Genomic DNA, 17,863 nt, shown 5'->3' on the forward strand with positions numbered 1-17,863 from the left:
TAATTATTTCCCTCCTATCACTTCCTCTGGAAGCTCATTCCATATTCACATTAGCCTCCTGTGTGAACTATTTGTCCCTCAGATCCAATTTAAATCTTTCCCCCCTCTCCTTACACCTACGCCCTTTAGTTTTAAACTCCCCTATGCTGGGGAGAAAAAAACTATAACCATTCGTCTTATCTGAGCTCCTGATCATATTATATACCTCTATAATTCACCCCTTAGTCTCCTACACTCCAAGGAAAAGAGCCCTAGCCTATCCACTCTCTCCGTATACTTGAAGTCATCCAGTCTGGGTAACTTCTTTATGACTCTTTCCTGCATCCTTTCCAGCTTCATGACATCCTTCCTACAAGTGGTGATCAGAATTGCACAGAGGTGCAGTCTCTCCAAGGTCTCGCCCAGCTGTAACATGACATCCCTCTTGTACTCTTGCCTTGGCCATTGAGGGCAAGCACCTTCTTCACCACTATTTATCTGAGTCACTACTTTTATGGAGCCAAGTAATTCTATCCCTAGATTTCTCTGCTCTGTAACACTCTCCTTTTATTCTGTAGGTCGTGCCCCGGTCACACCAGTCCATGTTAAATTCCAGCTGCCATCCTTGGCCAGTTTTAGGTAATATTAACATCGCCTCAACATCCTTGGAATGCATACTTTACCTAGTGGATAAAATGAACTTGTGGCAATAACAAAGCAAGTCACAGTCATGAACAATTGTTTATTAATCATATACAGCAGCACACACAGTATAAAGCTATTGGAGAAAATAAAATGGTCAGTAAAATAAAAGCAGTTATTTCTTTCCAAAGCAACATAATGACTTACAAATTTACAGTGAAAATCCTACTCTGTAATTAATGGAATTAGCTTCTCAGCCTTTTCAGTGTATTACAATACTCTGTTTGTTCAATGAAAAGTTTTGAGCAGAAATGAGGGTCACAAATTGCAAGAGGTGTGCATAGGCGCAGTGAGTGAATTTTATTGTCTCCCAAATGTTTGGTTCCATTGTTGTCAACATGGCACAACACACTAAAACCACAAACCATTTCCGTGGCTTCCACTGTTGGATATAGGGGGTGATTGATAAGTTCATGGCCTAAGATAGAAGGAGTCAATTTTATAAAACTTAGCACATTTATTTTTCAACATAGTCCCCTCCTACATTTACACACTTAGTTTAGCGGTCGTGGAGCATATGGCTCTTGCACCTCCAGAAAGCGTCCACAGCAGGGGTGATTGATAAGTTTGTGGCCTGGGGTAGAAGGAGATGAGTTATACGGCTCTCGTTACATGCACATGCAGTTCAGCTCTTTGAGTGATTATGCAGAAATTTTGAAGTTAATAACTCACCTCCTTCTACCTTAGGCCACAAACTTGTCAATCAGCCCTGATGAGTTATTAACTGATGAGTTTAAAAAAGGAGGGAGAGAGAAACCAGGGAATTATAGACCGGTTAGCCTAACATCGGTGGTGGGGAAACTGCTGGAGTCAGTTATCAAAGATGTGATAACAGCACATTTGGAAAGCGGTGAAATGATCGGACAAAGTCAGCATGGATTTGTGAAAGGAAAATCATGTCTGACGAATCTCATAGAATTTTTTGAGGATGTAACCAGTAGAGTGGATAGGGGAGAACCAGTGGATGTGGTATATTTGGATTTTCAAAAGGCTTTTGACAAGGTCCCACACAGGAGATTAGTGTGCAAACTTAAAGCACACGGTATTGGGGGTAAGCTATTGATGTGGATGGAGAATTGGTTAGCAGACAGGAAGCAAAGAGTGGGAATAAACGGGACCTTTTCAGAATGGGGCGGTGACTAGTGGGGTACCGCAAGGCTCAGTGCTGGGACCCCAGTTGTTTACAATATATATTAATGACTTGGATGAGGGAATTAAATGCAGCATCTCCAAGTTTGCGGATGACACGAAGCTGGGTGGCAGTGTTAGCTGTGAGGAGGATACTAAGAGGATGCAGAGTGACTTGGATAGGTTGGGTGAGTGGGCAAATTCATGGCAGATGCAATTTAATGTGGATAAATGTGAAGTTATCCACTTTGGTGGCAAAAATAGGAAAACAGATTATTATCTGAATGGTGGCCGATTAGGAAAAGGGGAGGTGCAACGAGACCTGGGTGTCATTGTACACCAGTCATTGAAAGTGGGCATGCAGGTACAGCAGGCGGTGAAAAAGGCGAATGGTATGCTGGCATTTATAGCGAGAGAATTCGAGTACAGGAGCAGGGAGGTACTACTGCAGTTGTACAAGGCCTTGGTGAGACCACACCTGGAGTATTGTGTGCAGTTTTGGTCCCCTAATCTGAGGAAAGACATCCTTGCCATAGAGGGAGTACAAAGAAGGTTCACCAGATTGATTCCTGGGATGGCAGGACTTTCATATGAAGAAAGACTGGATGAACTGGGCTTGTACTCGTTGGAATTTAGAAGATTGAGGGGGGATCTGATTGAAACGTATAAAATCCTAAAGGGATTGGACAGGCTAGATGCAGGAAGATTGTTCCCGATGTTGGGGAAGTCCAGAACAAGGGGTCACAGTTTGAGGATAAAGGGAAAGCCTTTTAGGAACGAGATTAGGAAAAACTTCTTCACACAGAGAGTGGTGAATCTGTGGAATTCTCTGCCACAGGAAACAGTTGAGGCCAGTTCATTGGCTATATTTAAGAGGGAGTTAGATATGGCCCTTGTGGCTACGGGGATCAGGGGGTATGGAGGGAAGGCTGGGGCGGAGTTCTGAGTTGGATGATCAGCCATGATCATAATAAATGGCGGTGCAGGCTCGAAGGGCCGAATGGCCTACTCCTGCACCTATTCTCTATGTTTCTATGTTTCTATATCCTACTTAATGCCTGTATTGGCAGTTTTCCAGAACACTCATCATTTTATCCAGCCCAAATGGAATTGCTTGTTTTACCTTCCTTGGGAGGATCAATTTGAGGCATAAACACAAAATAATCTGCAGACGCTGGGGTCAAAGCAACACTCACAACACGCTGGAGGAACTCAGCAGGTCAGGCAGCATCCGTGGAAAAGATCGGTCGACGTTTCGGTCCTGACGAAGGGTTCCGGCCTGAAACGTCGACCGATCTTTTCCACGGATGCTGCCCAACTTGCTGAGTTCCTCCAGCGTGTTGTGAGTATCAATTTGAGGCAGACTTATGAACCTCAGGAGACACCAGTTCAGGTCCACCTGCATCCACTTCTACACTGGTAGCTTTACCTTAAATCTGACATTCCAGAATCTGGTTCAGATACACAGTATATGCCAAATATTAGGGTTGCTTAGACAAACATTGTTTTGTTACCTTTCTCTCTGGTTATCAAGTTTTGTATTTCAGTGATAATTTTGAAATACAAAATACTAACAGCACAATGTAAATTATAAAAAGAATCTAACATAAACCAGTAAAAGCCTTTTGTACCTCAAAAACTGGCGTTTTGCCATTAATTTCAAAAATATCTATTGACCAATTCCAAATTAACTGTGCATTGGAAACCAATAAGCTTGCCCAGCCATATCCCTGAGAACTCAATAAACTATCTGCACTTCTTGACCATCCTTTATCTCTTCATAACGTTACCAACAAAGGACCACAAATAAGGACATCTAATATCACAATTAACAAAGTGTAAAGTCTGTGATCTTAATTTCTTGTTGTGTATCCCTGGTGAGGATTTTTTTTACATTAAACTGCGATTTAGTTAGAATCAAGTCTTTCCTATCTGACATTCAATCTGATTACACGTTAAAGAATCAGTAAAGGCAATTTTTAAGAAATCCTGTTTCTAACTATTATTCACAGCTTATTTCAGAATTCAATGGTCAGCACTTGTGTGTTTGCAATTTGTTACATCCTTGTAAGGAAAAACATCTTTTGTCATCCCTCGAGCAGGAAAAAAATTGACACATTTATATTCAAGTTGAAATTAAATAAGTCAGAAAGATGTGAATACAAAAATGTGTTTCATCAGCTGAGGCAGTTACCTGTATTTTTGTTTCAGAACAAAAAGAAAGTATATTAAACAGATTCATGTTTATGAGATACCATGCTGATACCATGTGGTGTGAAATGAATTGGTTTTGCCAGTTTCACATTTTAAGGTATTAACAAACTTGCAATTACAAAGCAGGGATTGCCCTAATTTATGATAAAATAATGCGCAAATGTACTACCTGTCGCCATGGTAGAAATAATTAATTGCACTGACCATTGAGAAAGCATCCTTTGCTTTTTGGTATCTTTGGCAGTCCCTGAAATTGGCACAGGAACTTCCTAACATATTATACCCAGGCAACCGGAATGAAGGATAACAAAATAATTCTACAAAGATTTAGTTTAAACACCACTGGAAATATTTCTTCAAAATCCAAATCTTTTTCCTGCTTTGAAAACAATTGGGCATTAACTCACATACTGTGGTGTTGGTATTGTGGTGTGTTTTCGACCTATTAACTTATTTGCAGATTACAATCAGCTTGGTCTGGAAAAAAAATCTTAATTGAGTATCAAGTAGCAGATTTTTTTGGGGGTTTTAAACTCTCTTTGGGAATGTTCTAAACAAATAAAAATCTATCTAGCTTTCAACAAACCTGCAGTTATCAGGTTATTTTAAGTTTCCTTTGAAAATATCTGTGGCAGTCAAAATATTCTTCAAAGCTAAAACACACAACTTCACCACCTACTGCTACTGAGTCAAAGAACATCCATAAGCTGCAGATATCATTTACATGACGACAATTCCTATTTCAGCAATCCCAAACTTTCCTCTCATACAAGATCAATCACTTAAACAAACAGACGTGAACACAATCCAGAGGTTAACGAGAAAGCCACTTAATATATGAACTAGAATAAGAATTGTTTTCTAATCCTTTTCATTTTGTCTTCTTTTTCTCCAAATGGTATTAGCTTCTTAAAAACTTAGCTTCTGATCAAAAAGCCAAGGCCTGCACCGGAACAGGCAAAGTTGCACAGTCTTGGTCTCCAGCTTCTTTTGCTGCTCACTAAAGGAGCTGGCAGTAGGGTAATGTCATGGCTTCGCACCAAGATGAATATTCGCACCAAGATTTGCCATCAAATTGCAGTTATTAAACCCCTGGGCATTGCTTTAAAGAACAAGATGCATTGATACTGATCGTCCAGCTGCATTTTTCATAAGTTGTCACTCATACCCAGCTGAATCTTTAACATTTATAGATACTCTTCTATTTAGGATTTTGCGTATAAATTTGCTCATATTACAAAAATAGAATGAAGACATTCAATCAACCCAAGTGACGTGAAGATGTAAACCATGACCCTGAGAAGGGATGTCTGGACAAGCATTTCATTTCTCTTCACTGCTTTTTTTCCGAACAATTGTCTTGCTGTAGTATTTCTGTTGCTGTTCTTTAAAACTGGCTTTAACTTTCGCTCTTTTCAGGCCTCCGTCCCTAGACAAAAGAACAAATTTAATAGACTGAGTCTTTGACCACTTTTCACACCTGCCTTCATTCCCTCCTCCGGGACAGGACAAGAACAGAGTTTCCTCCTGGGTCCTTACCTTCCATGCCACCAGCCTCAACTTTCAGAGGCCATCCTTCATCAGCACCAGACATAGACCCTTCACCTTTCAGGGATCATTACTCCCTGGAGCACTCATTCATCTCCAGCTACCTCTCCCCATCTCATGACATTTTTCCATGCAACTACAGGAACTTCTGCACCCATTTGTTCACTTCTTCCTTTCCACCATCCTGAGACTCATAGTCATAGTCATACTTTATTGATCCCGGGGGAAATTGCTTTTCATTACAGTTGCACCATAAATAATTTAATAGTAATAAAACCATAAATAATTAAATAGTAATATGTAAATTATGCCAGGAAATAAGTCCAGGATCACCCTATTGGCACAGGGTGTCTGACCCTCCAAGGGAGGAGTTGTAAAGTTTGATGGCCACAGGCAGGAATGACTTCCTATGACGCTCTGTGTTGCATCTCGGTGGAATAAGTCTCTGGCTAAATGTACTCCTATGCCCAACCAGTACATTATGTAGCCAAACAGTACTACCAGGTGAAAAAACAATTCATGTGCAGTCCTTCCAATCGGAGTGTATTGCATTCAGTGTTGACTCTTCTACATTACAGAAACCAAATACTCTGTAGATTGGGTAATTGCTTTACAGGTAACCTATATTCAGTGCAAAAGAATGAATAATTCCAGTAGCATGTCATTTCAGTTCACTATTACAGTGTGAATTTCTGCTTGCAACTTCTAGCAGTGTTACAACAAGACACAACACAAGCTTGACAAGCAAAGCTCCATTTTCCTTCAGGACCTCTTGCAGCTTTCCCTGCTCAATATTGAATTCCCCATCTTCAATCTTTCTTCCTGCCATAGAGTCGCGCAGCATAAAAGCAGACCTTTCATCCAAACTTGTCATTGCTGACCAAGGCACCTACCAAGCAAGTCCATTTTGCCTCTGCCTGGTCCACATCCCACTTCCCATCTATGTACCTGTTCAAATTTCTTTTAAATGCTGTAATTGCACCTGCCTCTACCGCTCCTTCTAGCAGCTTGCTCCATACACACTCCCCCCTTCTTATGAAAAGCTTATCCCTCAGGTCCCCTTTAAATCATTCTGCTCTCACCTTAAGCCTATTCCTACTAGTTTGAGACTTCCTTGCATTGGGTAAACTATTGCAACCATTTGCATTACCTATGCCCCTTGTAATTTATAAATTTCTACCTATAAAGTTACCCCTCAGCCTCTTTTGCTCCAAGAAAAACAGTCTGGTCTATCCAGTAACTCCTTATAACTCAAGCCCTCCAGTCCCAGCAACATTGTTACAAGCAACACACATTAAAGTTGCTGGTGAACGCAGCAGGCCACGCAGCATCTCTAGGAAGAGGTGCAGTCGACGTTTCAGGCCGAGACCCTTCCTCTAGTCCTGACGAAGTGTCTCGGCCTGAAACATCGACTGCACCTCTTCCTAGAGATGCTGCCTGGCCTGCTGCGTTCACCAGCAACTTTGATGTGTGTTGCTTGAATTTCCAGCATCTGCAGAATTCCTGTTGTTAACATTGTTACAAATCTCTTTTGCATCTTCTTAAGATTAATCACATCCTTGCTTTAGTATAGGGACCAGTTCAGTACACATTATTCCAGGCGCAGTCACACCAACATCTTGTACAGCTGTAACATGACATCCCAAGTCTTGCACTTAATGCCCAGTTGATAAAAGCAAGCATGCCATGGACTGCCTCTACCCTGTCTATCAATGTCGAGCTTGTGCCCATAGGTCTCTCTGCTCTACAACATTTTCCAAGACCCTATAATTCACAGTGTATGCACTGCCTTGGTTTAAGTTCCTTTTGCATTTTTTTCTCTCACACTGCCCATTAATTATCTCCAATTTTCCCATCAGCCACCCACACTAGAGAAGATTTGCAAAAGCCATTTGCTGGTCCAGCAGCAAGGTCCAACCAATGACTAAAGGGATTTGCTGCCCTTCTCCTCTATTATTCAATTGGGCAGATTAAATAAAATTTGAACATTATAAAAGAGAAATCTTCAAAATAACTTAGTTCTTTTTTCTTTTTTTAATCACCCTCCATATGATTAGGTTTAAATACCAGGAAAGATCCACGAGGCCTCCTTGCTGTGCTATGGCTGCTTTTACTCGATTGGCAAACTGCACGGCATCTTCCCCTTCCTGTAGGGTGACAATAGAGAAAACCATTACAGAGGAACCAATTAAAACTTAATGGAACAAATTAAAATCTCACCTTTTAATAAAAGAAGAATGTCAACAAATAACAGCCTCTGAGAGGATTTTTATCCAGTGAAATCAATGGTAATTTTGGAATAGCACATGGGTACACCTTGCTCACATAAAGTGAACCATGGTACACACATACTTGTGTTTTGAAATTATCTGTATGGACGGCATGCAAAAGGTGTTGCAATGCATCTCGGTATATGCGACTATAGTAAGTAAATTGGCATTCTGACAATGCAATAACTACATCCATTTTTGATACATGATTTCCAACCACATTAACTTAGGCATTAACTTGCCAAACTCTTTGACTTACATCACAAAATTTACACAATGGAAGCGAGATCTTTGGTCCCAAAAGGTTTATGTTTAATGTGATAAAACAGAAAATGCTGGAGGAACTCACTGTGGAAGTACCTCTGAAAAGAAAAGCCAGTCAAAGTTTTAGGTCATTAAGGGAGAGGGTGGAGGGTCTACAGTGTTCAAAGCAGACCAGGGCAGTTAGTGAGGTGTAGGACAAAGGACCATGTAAAAATAAGTTAAGACAGATCAGTCAAGGTCAATAAACCAAGTCAAATTTGTTGTCATATCAATATGTGCAATGGAAAACTTATTTACAGCAGTACCACAGGCACATAGCATTACTGTATCTGTATGAAAACAGCATTCACAAGAAAAGGACAAATGCATCCAGACGGTATCTGGCCTCCCAGGTGCCAAGTTTGTCTCGGATTGGGTCGATAGCATTCTAAAGGGGGAGGGTGAACAGCTGGAAGTCATTATACATATTAATACCAATGGCATAGGTAGGAAAAGGGATGAGGTCCTGAAGACAGAATATAGGGAGTTCGGCAGAAAGCTGGAAAGCAGGACCTCCAGGGTAGTAATCTCTGGATTTCTGCCCGTGCCACATGCCAGTGAAGGTAAGAATAGGATGTCTTGGCAGGTGAATGTGTGCCTGAAGAATTGGTGTAGGGGGCCAGGTTTCAGATTTCTGGGGAAGGTATGACCTTTACAAAAAGGACAGGTTACACCTGAAGCTGAGGGGGATCAATATCCTTGCAGGCAGGTTTGCTATGGCTGTTGGAGAGGGTTTAAGTTTACTTGGCAGGGGTATGGGAACCGGAGTGATAAGACAGAAGATGGGGCATTTGGTGCACAACTAGATGCAATGTGTAATTGTGTAATGAGACTCTGAGAAAGGACAAGCAGATAATAGAGCAAAATTGCAATCAGTGGGATGAGTTAAAGTGTAACATAGGGCCAACATCCAAAAGGGTGATGAATACAGGACTGAAGGTGTTATATTCCAATGCACACAGTTTATAGAATAAGGTAGATGATCTTGTGGTGCAGTTAGAGATTGGCAGGTATGATGTTGTGGGCATCTCTTGAGTCATGGCTGAAAGAAGCTCAAAGTCGGGAGCTTATCATCTAGATACATATTGCATCGAAAGAACAGGCAGGTAGGCAGAGGTGGCATCTCTTGGTAAAAAAATGAAACCAAATCCTTGGAAAGAGTTGATATAGGATCGGAAGATTTAAAATCCTTGTAGGTAGAGTTAAGAAACTGCAAGGGTAAGGAGATCCTGATGGGAGTTATATACCAGCCTCTGAACAGTAGCCAGGATGTGGGCTAAAAATTACAACAGGAGATAGAAAAGGCGTGTCAAAAGGGCAATGTAGTGATAATCATGAGGGATTTCAATATGCAGGTAGGTTGGGAAAATCTGTTTGGATCCCAAGAGAGAGAATTTGTAGAATACCTATGAGATGATTCAAGCCTGAGGCACTTGCTTCAAGCACAGTTACACCGGTGCCCAAGAAGAAAGCAGTAATCTGCCTCAACGACTATCGTCCAGTAATACTTAGATCCACCGTTATAAATTGTTTTGAGAGGTGGGTGATGAGACATATCAACCCCTGCCCAAGAAGCAACTTGGATCCGCTCTAATTTGCCTACTGGTAAAATAGGTCCACAGCAAATGCCATTTCCTTGCCTCTTCACTCAACTCTGGAACATCTGGACAGCAAATATGTATACATCAGGATGCTCTTTATTAACTACAGCGTGGCATTCAATACTATCATCCCCTCAAAACTGATTAGTTTAATAAACTTCAAGACTTTGGCCTCAGTACCTCCCTGTGCAATTCGATTCTTGATTTGCAGACCCCAGTCAATTCAGATTAGCAACAACATCTCTTCTAGAATCTCCATCAGCACTGGTGCACCACAAGGCTGTGAGCTTAGCTCCCTGCTCTATTCACTTTACACTTGTGACTGTGCGGCTAAGCACAGCTCCAATGTTGTATTTAGCTGTATTGAGTCCTGACGAAGGGTCTCGGCCTGAAACGTCGACTGCACCTCTTCCTAGAGATGCTGCCTGGCCTGCTGTGTTCACCAGCAACTTTTATGTGTGTTGCTTGAATTTCCAGCATCTGCAGAATTCCTGTTGTCTGTATTTAGGTTTGTTGACAACGCTGCTGTTGTAGGCTGAATCAACAATGGTGGTGATAAATCAGAATTTAGGAGGCAGATGGAATATCTGGCTGAGTGGTGCCACAGCAACCTCTCACTCAGTGTCAACAAGACTAAGGAGCTGATTATTGAGCTCAGAAGGAGAAAACTGAAGGTCCATTTGCCAGTCCTCGTCGGGAAATCAGAGGTGGAGCGGGTCAGCATATTTAAATTCCTAGCAGTAATCATTTCAGAGGATCCATCACCACCCAATATACAAGTACAATTACAAAGAAAGTACAGCTGTGCCGCTACTTTTTTTTTAGGAGTTTGTGAAAATTTGGCATGACATCTAAAACTTTGACAAACTTCTATGGATGTGCGGTGGAGAGTATATTGACTGGCTCCATCACAGCCTGGTATGGGAACACCAATGCCCATGAACAGTAAATCCTACAAAAAGTGGTGAATATGGCCCAGTCCATCACGTCTTTGGCAAGGTGCTGCATTTGTGGCTGCTTAACAAAATAAGAGCCCATGGTATTACAAGAAAGGTACTAGCATGGATAGAAGACAGGACAGGCTAAATGTCAGGAAGCAAAGAGTGGGAATAAAGGTTCCTTTTCCGGTTGGCTGCAGGGGTCAGTGTTGGGACCAGACTGCTTCTTTTCACGTTGTATGTCAATGATCTGGATGAAGGAACTGATGGCTTTGTTATCAAGATTGTGGATGATATGAAGAAAGGTGGAGGGGCAAGTAGTGTTGAGGAAGCAGGGTGTCTGCAGAAGGATTTAGACAGATTAAGGGAATGTGCGAAGAAATGGCAAGTGGAATATAATGTAGGGAAGTGCATGGTCATGCACTTTGGCAAAAGGAATAAAAGAGTGACTTATTCCCTAAATAGGAAAAAGTTTAAAATTAGGAGATGCAGAGGTACTTTGGAGTCCTGCAAGATTCCCTGAAGCTTAACTTGCAGGTTGAGTCGGTGGTAAGAAAAACAACTGCAATGTTAGAATTCATTTTGAGTGGACTAGGAAGCAAAAGCAAGGATGTAATGCTGAGGCTTTATAAGGCATTGGTCAGATCACACATGAGAGTATTGTAAGCTTTTTTGGGCCCTTATCTAGGAAAAGATGTGCCGGCATTGGAGAGAGTCTAGAGGAGGTTCACAAGAATGACCCGGTAACAAAAAGGTTATGAGGAGTATTGGAAGGCTCTGGGCCTCTACTCACTGGAGTTTAGAAGGAAGATGATGATTTATTGAAACCTATTTAATATTGAAAAGTACGATTAAAGTGGACATGGAGAGTACGTTTCCTATAGTAGGGGGTCTGGGACCAGATTGCACAGCCTCAGAATTGAGAGACGTCCATTTAGAACAGAGATGAGGAAAAATTTCCTTAGCCAGAGGATGGTGAATCTGTGGAATTCATTGCCAAGACAGTTGTGCGGGCCAAGTCATTGGGTATATTTGATGCAGAGTTGATAGCTTCTTGATTAATCAGGAATTCAAAGGTTACGGTGAGAAGGCAGCAGAATGGGGTCGAGAGGGATAATAAATCAGCAATGATGGAATGGTGGAGCAGACTTGATGGGCTGAATAGCCTAATTCTGCTCCTATGTCTTATGGTCTAATAGTCTGTAAATTAGATACACCTTTTAACAAGGAAGAACACCTTTAGAAAGAAAACAAAGTCCATTTTAACACAATTGATCAAGGTGTCCACAGTGCCATGAAACTGTAGTGATTAGGATTGTGCTGGACATTCGCAAACTGAACTGGTAGAGTTGTACACGGATGGACAGTTCAGAAATGGAGTTGGACAGAGAATTAAAATAGCTTGCAAAATGAAGCTCAGGATCGCACTTGGAGACTGAGTGCAGATGTTTACTCCAATCTAGAGGGGACCACACTGTGAACATTAAATGCAATACACCAGAATGAATAAGATGCAATGAATCATTGCTACATCTGGAATAATTAGTTCGGTCCCGAGGTGATTGGAAAGGAAGAAGTGAATTGATGAGGGCCAAGAGAACACTATCCTTGAACTATACCAGGATCAGTGAGCGAGAGGAGATGAGCAGGAAAATGGGGAAATATGAATGATGTCCAGTATGACTGAGGGGAAGCCATGTTTCAGTAAGGAGGGGGAAACTGAGAAGCTGCAGAGCAAGAGCCTGACTATTGGGACAAATACAATGCAGACAAAGACATTGGGAAAATGGAACGGTGTCCTCACAGGAGGTAGGGTGAGAGGCTACTTGACTGAGCAAGTTCTTCCTGCATTTCTGTTCTTGTTTCAGATTCCAGCACCAGAAGTTTGATTTGTTTTCCTCTGCTTCAAACAAGTCCCTTCTCACCCAATGCATCAAACCACAGAGAAAATCCTCCCATTCTGTTCTCCTTCATGGATATATCTAGCATGGCATCTGTCTCAAATAAGCATTCACATTCTGCCCCAACTAAGCATTCACATTCTGCCCATTTTCATTATAACAAAGTTCCTCTTGAATCTCCTGTTTGATTTATTACATAATATCAATTAAAATCCACAGCAATGTACCTCAATGTTTACCCCATCAAACTTCATAATTCTGGATATTTCTATTGGATTCCCTTCAGTACTCTCTTTTACAAAAGAGAAGTATCATGCCCAATAATTACAGACTTTTTGTGATATTCTTCACAATCTCCAAGCCTTGTTGCTTTTCATGTTTTCTTGGGTTTAGTACAAGTTTGTGCATGAGCAATCCTAGAAGGTTCTTACCTCTGCAGTCCGGAACCAGACATTCTCTTCTCCTCATGAACAAGCTTTATGTGGCCACCCCAACATACAGAGTGAAGGATTTCACCTATCAAATTGTGACACTGGCTTACCTCACACATGGCAAATACCAAACAAGTTAGTTGTATTTCCTTCCCTCTCCTCTCAATTAGATAATGAAAACTACTAGCTCTGGGAAAGCCACACTGGAGCAAAGTCTGGATTTGGTAATTATTTAAGAGTAATGAGTTTTTTTATTATCCTGGTTAGATATTTAAATGCGAAATGTATTGAGCAATGGGTCAAAAAAGTAACTCAGCCGAATTCATGAGGGATTTGTTTTGATTAAACTGCTTTCCAGTAGTTAATGCTTTTAGATTGGTAGAACTTTGACAACTGGCTGGTTTAATGTGAGCAAATAATTTAATTACTGCTACTTGATTGAAGACAGTATCTCCATCTTCTTGACACCGTGCTTTTGAGAGCTGTTTAGATGTTTATGAGCCTTTCATTGCCTGACCACGAAGAACATTTTTTTTTAAATCAACAATGCTCATCAGATACCAAAAGCATCACACATATCTTTATAGCTTCTGGACCTGTGTATTCCACCATCTCAGACCAGCCTTTTACTCTGCGAGCTTGAAGTCAAGTAAAACTACTGCGTGTCCCAATTCTCATCCAGTCTCATTCGTCTATCACCTAAATTAATGGTGGTCTGGTTAATTAAAGACCCAGTTTTAAATTTCTTTATAAACATTTAATTCTTTTTTCCAGCTCTCCTATTCCTAGCTCTGTAGTCTCATCTTGCCCTCAGAGACATCTGCTTCTTCCAAGGCTCTCCTCAGTTTTATTCGCTCCTCCATCAGAGGCTATGCCTGAGCTGCCAAAGTCAAAAATCCTAACACATTTTCCCCAAATGCTCCTCTCTCTTAAAACAGTCCATAAAATCTCTCTCTTTGATCAAGCTTTTAGGCATATGTCCTAATATCTCTTGTATGAGGCTCAGAGTTAAGTTTTATTTGATAAAACCATGCGTAAAGTCCCAAGGACACTTTAGCACATGGAAGGAGCACATATAGATCTTAGTCACTGGTGCCATTTTAGCATTAGCACCAAGGTGTTTAATAAATTCCACAATGGGCAGGGTACAGCAGAAAACAGTGGAGATTCCACATTTGTGGAAAACAAATGCCAGCAAGACTCACTCACTGATCAGTGGCAGAACCCATACCAGATTCAAATCACTGCAGCTTCAACTTCTATTTGGAAAACTTAATACAGAAGCGATGGTGACTTTTCAGTGTGAAGTGAAGGAGTTCTGCTCTACTGCAGGTCCATCTTTTCAGATGAGATCTTAATCCAAGGTCCCAGCTACTCTCTTGAGGTGAAGATAAAGAAATCCAGTGGTATTATTTGAAGAGAGATGTACAGAGTTATCCTGTCAGTATTTATTCCCTCAATCAGCATCTACTAAACAACTATCTGATGATTATTGCAAAGTAATTAATGGAAATTTCTGCACAGTAATTGGCTGTCATGGTTCGCATACTACAAAAATAAATAGAAAAACCTGCATTACAGGTGTCCCCCGCTTCTCGAACGTTCGCTTTACGAAACCTCACTGTTACAAAAGACCTACATTTGTTCCCTGTTTTCGCTAACAGAAGGTGGTTTCACTGTTACGAAGAAAGGCAGCGCGCGATAAAATATAGCGCGCAAAATAAAATCAGCACGCACCCCGAGCAGCCGCTCTCCCCCGATTCGGAACGACATTCTAGCCGGCATTGCTTAAACATGTGCCTGTGAGCAGCCGTTAGAAAGATGAGTTCTAAGATACTGGAAAAGCCTGAAAGAGCTCGTAAGGGTGGTACACTTAGCGTAAAACTAGACATAATTAAGCGTTTTGATCGTGGTGAACGAAGTAAGGACAATGTGAGTTTGGCTTGTGGAAGTTGACGAAGATGATGTTGAAGAGGTTTTGGCATCCCATAACCAAGAGCTGATAGATGAAGAGCTGATGTAATTGGAAGAGGAAAGGATAACAATCGAAACCGAGTGAGTAATGATAAAGTACAACTTTAATTTTGAAAGGGTACGTAGCTTTAGGGCATATTTGCAGGATGGTTTGAGTGCTTACAAAGAACTGTATGATAGAAAAATGCGCGAGGCTCAGCAGTCAAGCAAGCCTTCCACATCAGCCACAGCAGATGACAAACCTCGACCTTCGACATCAAGGCAGGCAGAGGTACGAGGAGATGAGCTGCCTGCCCTGATCGATGAGATGACACCCCAGTGTCCTACCACCCCAACCCCCAGGCCGCCGACAGATAGTGATTCGCGGAGAATGCTGCGGTAGCCAGGAGGCCCTCAGCACATCTTTAATAAAAAGCCGAAATAAACATGCTAATTAATTAGGTGCCGCCCGGCACGTAATTGTTGGCCCAGATCAGAGGCGATGCAATCGGCAATTGCCTCTGAGCTGGGCCGACAATTACATGCCGGGCGGCACCTAATTAATTAGCTTGTTTATTTCGGCTTTTTTCTTAAAGATGAGCTGGGTGCCTCCCGGCTACCGCTGTACCCCTGCATGCTTCGCAGATCGGTATCGGTTCGCTGCCTGGAGGGTGGGGGCCACTGCACCACCCAAACTCCGACGACCCTGCCTAACACACCATCATCAGTGTGCTCTGTGCTGTCCCAATTCCGGTAAGTGATACTACACTGTACATACATTATTTCTACTTTATATCGGCTGTGTATTTTTACGTGTTATTTGGTATGATTTGGCAGCTTCATAGCTTAAAGATTACTGGAGAGCGCTTGCGCCGTGTTTTTGACGACGGCGCTTGAGTGCTTGCGTGAGATTTTCACTACGAACAGTACAGTAATGATTGTGGATAAGTATTTCTACTTTATATAGGCAGTGTATTTATCATATCATTCTTGCTTTTACTATACGTTACTGTTATTTTAGGTTTTATGTGTTATTTGGCATGATTTGGTAGGTTATTTTTGGGTCTGTGAACGCTCACAAAATTTTCCCATATAAATAAATGGTAATTGTTTCTTCGCTTTATGACATTCCGGCTTACAAACCATTTCATAGGAACGCTCTACCTTCGGATGGCGGAGAAAGCCTGCATTATAAGTTTGCTAAGACTGCTTCCCAGTGAACACAAGAAGCGGAAGTGGTATTAAACTATTCTGCCCTTCTGGCAGGCTCTACTATCCAATAAGATCATGGTTAATATCTGTACTATTTTCCTGTACCAGCCCCTATGCCTCAATCCTCAGTGACTAAGACTCCAGAGCAATCACAGAGAGAGAATTTCAAAGATTCACCATCCTCTGCCCCAAGTGGCCTTCCTCGGATTTTGAAAATTATCCCCCTGGTTTTAGACACCCCAGCCAGGAGAAACATCTAAGCCTGTCAAGTCTTAATATTTTTGTACACCTCAATGAGATTATCTCTCAATCTTGCAAACTCAGGAGTCTACAAATAAACAAGCAGTAACTCCAGATGAATCACTCACCTTCAAACAACCACATTCAATTTAAACCTGTACACATCTATGTCTGTTTAAAAAAAAAACTATGGGATCTGAAACCAAGGCAATACTCCTACATTCTTAACCTCATCAGCCTCTTGGATCACAACTGAAGTGTCAAAATGTCCTCTGAGAAATTTCAATTCCTCTTTTGCACCGAATATATCTCACAAAGTATTTCTTAATTCTGGTTCAAGACTCGGTCATCCTTAAACAAATCCACCATCTCCTTACCTGGGCAGTCACAACAATACAAAACAATGACACGTTTATCTGTTCCATTTTCCTCAACCTGTCTAAAGCATGGAATCCCTCAAATAAACTATTGTTTAATGTCATTTCCCATGCACAAGTGTAAAGCAGAACGGAATAATTGTTACTCCAGATCCAATGCAGCACAAAAGAAAACTCATTTAGATAATAAATATAAGACAGCTTATTTACATAGATCAATTGTATGTCCATAAAGTGATGCTATGCACAGGAGTGTCTGTACATAAGGTGACTCTGACAGGAACTGATCAAGTAGGGATGGTAGGTTAGTAGATGGAGGTTTTGATCAGCCTTACTACTTCTGGAAAGTAACTGATTTTAAAAACAGGTTTCCCCCGCCATCCGAAGGTAGAGCGTTCCTATGAAACGGTTCGTAAGCCGGAATGTCATAAAGCGAAGAAGCAACTACCATTTATTTATATGGGAAAATTTTGTGAGCGTTCGCAGACCCAAAAATAACCTACTAAATCATGCCAAATAACACATAAAACCTAAAATAACAGTAACATATAGTAAAAGCAGGAATGATATGATAAATACACAGCCTATATAAAGTAGAGATACTTTTCCACAATCATTGCCTGAACTGTTCTCCGTAGCGAAAATCTCACTCAAGCGCCGTCGGCAAAAACACGGCACAAGCGCTCTCCAGTAACCTTTAAGCTATGAAGCTGCCAAATCATACCAAATAATATGTAAAAATATACAGCCGATATAAAGTAGAAATAATGTATGTACAGTGTAGTATCACTTACGGGAATTGGGAAGACAGCGCAGAGCACACTAATGGTGGTGTGTTAGGCTGAGTCGTCGCAGGTTTGGGTGGTGCAGTGGCCCCCACCCTCCAGGCAGCGAACCGATACCGATCCACGAAGGATGCAGGGGTACAGCGGTAGCCGGGATGCACCCAGCACAACTTTAAGAAAAAAAAAGAAAAAAACAAGCTAATTAATTAGGTGCCACCCGGCACGTAAATGTCGGCCCAGATCAGAGGCAATGCAATCAGCAATCGCCTCTGATCTGGGCC

The 17,863-nt window shown here is 41.5% G+C and overlaps 1 protein-coding gene across 9 annotated transcripts in view; it reads right to left on the bottom strand.

Moving 5' to 3' along the window:
• Positions 1-707: 707 nt before the first annotated feature.
• The window catches only part of gpat3 (glycerol-3-phosphate acyltransferase 3), an 82,020-nt gene continuing 64,864 nt past the window's right edge, over positions 708-17,863 (bottom strand). For all 9 annotated transcript variants that reach the window (XM_063046740.1, XM_063046738.1, XM_063046737.1 and 6 more), the window contains exons 12-13: positions 7,639-7,718; positions 708-5,452 (exon numbers count right to left, since the gene is read on the bottom strand). In XM_063046740.1, coding sequence (XP_062902810.1) covers positions 5,347-5,452; positions 7,639-7,718 — 186 coding nt within the window. In that variant the 3' untranslated portion in view covers positions 708-5,346. The remainder of the gene's footprint in view (positions 5,453-7,638; positions 7,719-17,863) is intronic.

This window comes from Mobula hypostoma, chromosome 4 (genome assembly GCF_963921235.1).
Source record: "Mobula hypostoma chromosome 4, sMobHyp1.1, whole genome shotgun sequence".
Taxonomy (NCBI): domain Eukaryota; kingdom Metazoa; phylum Chordata; class Chondrichthyes; order Myliobatiformes; family Myliobatidae; genus Mobula; species Mobula hypostoma.